The 6741-nt window shown below is 47.1% G+C and overlaps 1 protein-coding gene across 3 annotated transcripts in view; it reads right to left on the bottom strand.

Moving 5' to 3' along the window:
- Positions 1–6741, bottom strand: part of LOC122561967 (protein HID1-like) — a 114646-nt gene that overhangs the window by 16567 nt on the left and 91338 nt on the right. For all 3 annotated transcript variants that reach the window (XM_043714309.1, XM_043714310.1, XM_043714311.1), the window contains one exon: positions 1915–1998. In XM_043714309.1, the coding sequence (XP_043570244.1) occupies positions 1915–1998 (84 nt within the window). The remainder of the gene's footprint in view (positions 1–1914; positions 1999–6741) is intronic.

Raw genomic sequence — 6741 nt, 5'->3', positions numbered from 1 at the left:
TGGCCAATGAGGGATATGGTGAGGGGGGTAATGGAAGGTAAGATGGATAGATGAGGGCAAGAGATATGAGGAGGAAGGTGGGTGAGGGAGAGTAATATGTGGAATTGTGTGTATGAGGGTAAGGGATATGGGGAGGTGATAGAGGGATAATGAGGAGCTGGCGAGGTTATGACGGGGTGGTATACAAAATTAGTCTCTCAAGTCAAATGGTATTTACCGTCTCTGGAAACTCTGATTTACCAAACGATGGTGCAGACTTTCCTGTTGGAATCATGTAGTTCCAACAAAAAGAGCAATCAAGCCCAGTGACTCATTAAGCAAGTAAATTATTAACAAACAGCACTGTGTTAGGTAAGTATCACTCACTGACTACCAGCCCACAGGACATATGTTAAAGAGAATGTTATAGAAACTGTGATCATGCAGACCCTAAACCGAAGCCACAGATTAAAGCCAGCCACACAGCAACCTGATCCCTGCCTTCCGGATCCCTGGTGCTAACACAGGCTCAGAGAAATCCACTGTCTTGACAGCTGCATCTAGTGCCCAGGCTTCACAGATGAGCTCAGGCAATGAGTGTACCTGGCAGGATCACAGTCATGTTCAATACTCACACAGGGTTTGGGCTCACTGGATAGATTCGGGAACAGTTTTAACGATCACCTGGAACATTTCTGGGATGTGAGATTCACTTCCTCACTGTGTAAACACTCTCTCTTACTGCAGAGGACAAACTTTGTCCTGCATCCCCTCACTCCCTCCCATCTTTTGCTCTAACTCAGCTCCATCGATGACAGGACTAGGAAATTCCATCAGTGATATCCTCTCGGCCTGGGCTGTATGTAAAATGGGGAAGTCCCTCATTGTAAACATTCACTGAACATAATTCTACTGTACTGAGCCAGACGGAGCAAAGAGGTCACAGGTTGAATCATGACCACGTGTTGAAATGTAAGTTTACATCAAGGAAAACAATCAGAGATGCGTCAGTTGGCCACCACCAGGACTTCTCAGAGGAGTGGGTCAGTTAGGGGGGTCATGACCTGACGGCTGGTCAGTGACTCACTGAAAGTGTGGTCATGGGGAATTTGGGAGAGTACAAGACAGCAACTTCTCCAAGACACTCCCTCACAATGGAATAGTCCATAAGCAGTTCAGTAAGAGCAGAGAGCGCACTGGCCACTCGCCCAGTCGGGGCCCAGTGCCCACTGGCCACTCGCCCAGTCAGGGCCCAGTGCCCCACTGGCCACTGGCCACTCGCCCAGTCAGGGCCCAGTGCCCACCGGCCACTCGCCCAGTCAGGGCCCAGCGCCCACCGGCCACTCACCCAGTCAGGGCCCAGTGCCCACTGGCCACTCGCCCAGTCAGGGCCCAGTGCCCATTTGCCCAGTCAGGGCCCAGTGCCCACTGGCCACTTGCCCAGTCAGGGCCCAGTCCGCACTCGCCCAGTCAGGGCCCAGTGCCCACTGGCCACTCACCCAGTCAGGACCCAGTGCCCATTGGCCACTCACCCAGTCAGGACCCAGTGCCCACTGGCCACTCACCCAGTCAGGGCCCAGTGCCCACTCACCCAGTCAGGGCCCAGTGCCCACTGGCCACTCACCCAGTCAGGGCCCAGTGCCCACTAGTGCCCACTGGCCACTCACCCAGTCAGGGCCCAGTGCCCACTGACCACTCACCCAGTCAGGGCCCAGTGCCCACTGACCACTCGCCCAGTCAGGGCCCAGTGCCCACTCACCCAGTCAGGACCCAGTGCCCACTGGCAACTCGCCCAGTCAGGGCCCAGTGCCCACTCGCCCAGTCAGGGCCCAGTGCCCACTGTCCACTCACCCAGTCAGGGCCCAGTGCCCACTCGCCCAGTCAGGACTCCATGTTCATTGGCCAATCAGGGTTCGGAGTCCATTGGCTACTCACCCAATCAGGGCTTGGGACCCAGTGACTTGCTGATGAGAGACTGGATGGTTTCCTCCTCCTTTCTGGATTTCGTGGCATCGCCTCCTAAACAGAAGTAAAAGTACCGAGCAAGTTACACAGCAGGCAAAACAGAGCGGAACAGGTGACGGACATGTCAACAATTAAAGGATTCACTTTTCATACTGAGAATGGGTTCATGATCCAGAATCTGGATTAGTGGTGCAGGAAGAGCACAGCAATTCAGGCAGCATCCGAGGACAGGCAAAATCGACGTTTCGGGCAAAAGCCCTTCATCAGGAATGATCCAGAATGTTTCAGTTAATAAGTCAACCAAGGAATAAGAGATCCAGCAACAATAAATCTGACACAACTCTCTTTTACAATCATGAGAATGTGCTCACGATGAGCTGGCTGTACAATGAGCTGTAAGGTTGAGGCCTGGTGTGAGCCTGTGTACTGACTGTAAAAGGTACCTTGAAGTGAGCACAGACCTGGACTGGGACCTAGTCTAGGCTGCACTATCTTATTTTTCCGAATGGGATGTTAAACCAGGCCCCTGGCTGCCCTCACAGATGGATATAAAACACTCTGAAGTAAGTTGACAGCAGGGGAGTTCTCCTGGTGTCTTGGCTAATTGCACCCATCAATCAACATCATTCAATTAGTATCTACTTTGGCATTAACCCCACTGTGGGTTTTGGAAGCTTGCTGTGTTTAAAATGGTCACAATTTTTCTCACACAATCATACCAACGATATTTCAGGTGTATTTAATTGGCTGAGGGGTGTTCAATGGTCATTAAAGCAGCTTTGGAATGCAGGCTGTTCCTTTGTTTCAACTATTAATCCACCACCACAAACAACAACAGAGGATGATGATCATTGGGTCCTGACACAGGGATCGTTGTGTGTATAAAATACAATAAGGACCATCTGTTAAGAATTTATGTTTATGGCTGTTTGTGAACAATGTGGTCTGTGAAAAGCACAGGCCCAACCTTAAACAAGTTGGCAGTGAACAGATCTCTCAGCTCTGGGAGTTATTAATCTTCCCTGAGGCAGTGTGTGGGTTGAAGGCTGTTGGTGGAGGGGGTGGAATCTGACCAAACTAGGTGTATGTCACAGCTGTTCAAGTGATGCACAAACATCACAAGGAATGGGATGAACAACCTATGGGTGGATTTACAGTGAGTATTGACAAGTAAACCCCACCAGTACCATAGCCCAGTGTTCTAAAATGACAGGTACTGTACTGTACCCCAGTACTGTACCCCAGTGTTATACAGCGACAGACCTGTCCCCACAAGTACTGTACCCCAGTGTTATACAGCGACAGATCTGTCCCCACCAGTACTGTACCCCAGTGTTATACAGGGACAGACCTGTCCCACCAGTACTGTACCCCCGTGTTATACAGGGACAGACCTGTCCCCACCAGTACTGTACCCCCGTGTTATACAGGGACAGACCTGTCCCCACCAATAGTCCAATGTTATTCAGTAGCACTGAGTCAGACTTCTAAACATGTGTCTAATTTGGATGTACTGGATCTCTCACAAATCAGTTGGCACAATCACATTTCCAGTACCAAAGCCTTGTGTTGGGCTAGAATTCCCAGCCTGGATTAGTGGAAGAGCACAGCAGTTCAGGCAGCATCCAAGGAGCTTCGAAATCGACGTTTCAGGCAAAAGCCTTTCAGCCTACATTCCTGGTCGGAGTGGCTCCATGCTGGGACTGAGAATCTGACTCCACATGTTTGTACCAGGGAGTACACAGAGGGTTCAAGATCCTTTATTGCTGCCAGCCTGTTACACAATTAAATAGCTTTCTCATTGTAAAACCTGCTACAAACTCCTCTGGGGTACGTCATAAAGATCTCACTCTTGTACAAACTGTGACAAGTGGCAGGTTTATTAACAAAACTTCACAGGTTTTCTGATATAATTAATAATGAAAATTTATTGGAACTGCATTACCTTGTGTACTGCACGCCCAGTCAGAGGACACTGAGGAGGTGGGGAAGTGGTGGTGATATCACTGCATTAGTCATCTAGAACCCAGAGGTTAATTTTCTCCAGGTATGGGTTTGAATCCTTGCCTGGTAGGATTGGGAAATTTGAATTCAATAAGATCTGGAATTAAAATGCTTGCCTAATGGTGATCTTTGCTAACTGCTGTAAAAACCCATGAGGCTCACTAGTACCCTTCAGGGAAGAAATCTGCTGTCCTTACCTCGTCTGGCCTTCATATGACTCCAGATCTATTGTTTGTGATCGACTCTTAATTGCCTTCTTAAATAGCCCTCGCAAGCTGCTCAGTGTTTGAAAAATTTGGATTGGGCATCAAATGTAGTTATTGTTCGTAATGCCCACACCCCATGCAAGAAACAAAAAGCCCTGTGCTACAACATTTGGAAATAGAGTTTATGTGAAGTTTCCAAACTGTTAACTCGCTCAGTGGACAGACTGCTGAAATTGCGTCTCCACTTGTTCGAATTTTTTAAAAATGGAGAAGCGATCGGATTCACGAGTTCAATATTATGAAAGGATTTGACGGCCCAGAAAAGCTATTTTCCTGGCAAGTCCAGAACAAGGAAGCATTTTAGATATTTCTAATCAACTTGTTCAGAGATGTTATTACATATCACTGGAGCAGGTGGGACTTGAACCTGCAAGAATAAGTAAATTAACATGTAAAGAGTCATTTATTCACATTGAGTTCTCTGCTGGGAAAAAGATAGGTCCTGAATCCACCCCAAATGGATTACAGTGCAATCCCCATGTTGTTGACACCAACTTGCATTATAAGGCATTGGGTTGCTATGACAACATACACTTGTACATTCATCCCGTAGGTTAGATTGTGATGGTCAAGGCTCCAACTTTTCTTCCATCACATGGGTGACTAGGAATCTCTCCTGCTTTTACCACCTGCCACTGTTCTGTTGAAATGATTTACAAATGGATAGTCAGCCTGAGTGGCCACGTTAACACTTGCCAGCCAACTCCTGATGTGGGACTTCAGCTCAGGACTCCGGCCCTCAGGAAGGGCACTGCACAGTATTCCAAAGGACTTCTGTCACAGAGTTATATATTTACAATGTTTCGCTTTCTGACTAAATACTAAACTGAGTAAAAATGGATTGCTGGACTCCTCCTTTATGAATTGGCTGTCAGACATTTAATAAGCAATTTAATAAAGGTGATGTCTGGAAGGATGTCATTACGATGTGAACATTAGAAATCTGGAACTCTTTCTCCCCCCACCCCACCCCCCACAAAAGGCTCGGCATGTTGGGAATCAATTGGAACTGGAGATGTGTGTTGGGTCAGAGTATGAGGGTTGTGACAGGTAACAAGTTGAGATACAGATTAATCATAATCTAGCACAGAATCCTACGGTACAAGATGAGGCCCTTTGACCCATTGAGTCTGTACCGCAAACACCAGTCCCACTTTCCCACACTAGATCTATAGCCTCACATGTTATGACACTTCAAGTGCTCATCTAAGTACTAGACCTCCACCACTCTCTGGGGTGAAAAAGCTTTTCCTCAAATCCCCTCTGAATCTCCTGCTTTTTCACTTTAAAAATGATGTCTCGGTGTCATTGATCTTTCAACCAAGGGGAACAGAGTTATATATTCTATTGATCTTGTCCAAACCCCTCATCATTTTATACCCCTCTATCAGGACCCCCTCATCCTCTCTGTCCCAAAGGAAACAACCTGAGCTTATCCAGCCTCTCTTCATCGCTGAAATACTCCACCTCAGGCAACAGTCGGGTGAAACAAAAGCAGAAATTGCTGGAGAAGCTCAGCAGGTCTAGCAACATCTGTGAAGAGAGAAACTAGAGTTAATGTTTTGAGTCCAAAGACCCTTCTTCAGAGTGTTAAGTCTGCTTTCTCTCCACAGATGCTTCCAGATCTGCTGAGTCTCTCCAGCAATTTCTGTTTCAGGTATCCAACATCCGCAGTACTTTGTTTTAGTTTAGCATCCTGGTCAATCTCCTCTGCACTCACCACAGTGCAGTTAAATCCTTCCGATACAGTATTCCAGCTACAACTCCAACATAAACTCCCTGCTTTTATAATCTATACCTTGACTGATAACGCAGGCATCCCTTGTGCCATCTTAAATACCCTATTAAACTGTTTTGCCACCTTCAGGAATTTGTGGACAAGTACCCCTAGATTCCTCAGTTCCTCTAAGCTTCCTATTGTCTTGCTACTTCTTGCAAAGTACATCACAAAGGACAAAGAACATGACAGCAGAGGAACAGGCCCTTCAGCCCTCCAAGCCTATGCTGACACATTTTGCCCTTCCATACTAAAACTGCTCACTTACAGGATCCGTAACCCTCTAATCTCTTCCTATTCATATATTCTTCCAGGTGTTTCTTGAATGCTGCTATTGTGTCTGCTTCCACTACCACCTCTAGCACAGCATTCCAGACACTCTCCATGCTTTGCCTTGAACATCACTTTTAGACTTTCCCCCTCGCACCTTGAACCTGTGTTCCCTTCTAATTGACCAGTCCACCTTAGAAAAAGCCTCATATTTTCCACTCTATTCATGCCATTCACAATCTTATAAACTTCTATTAGGTCGCCCCTCAACCTCCTGCATTCCACTGAAAGAAAACCTTCATAGCTAAAATCCCCCATACCAGGCGACATCCTGATAAACCTTTCCTGTACCATCTCCAAAGCATCCACGTCCTTCTGGTAGTGTGGTGACCAGAACTGTACGCAATATTCCAAGTGTGGCTTAACTAAAGTTTTATGAAGCTGCAGCGTAATTTGCCTATCCTTATACTAGATGCCCCT

The sequence above is a fragment of the Chiloscyllium plagiosum genome, chromosome 24 (genome assembly GCF_004010195.1).
Source record: "Chiloscyllium plagiosum isolate BGI_BamShark_2017 chromosome 24, ASM401019v2, whole genome shotgun sequence".
Taxonomy (NCBI): domain Eukaryota; kingdom Metazoa; phylum Chordata; class Chondrichthyes; order Orectolobiformes; family Hemiscylliidae; genus Chiloscyllium; species Chiloscyllium plagiosum.
The sequence above is the reverse complement of the archived record's forward strand: the minus strand, read 5'-3'. Positions and strand labels throughout refer to the sequence as shown.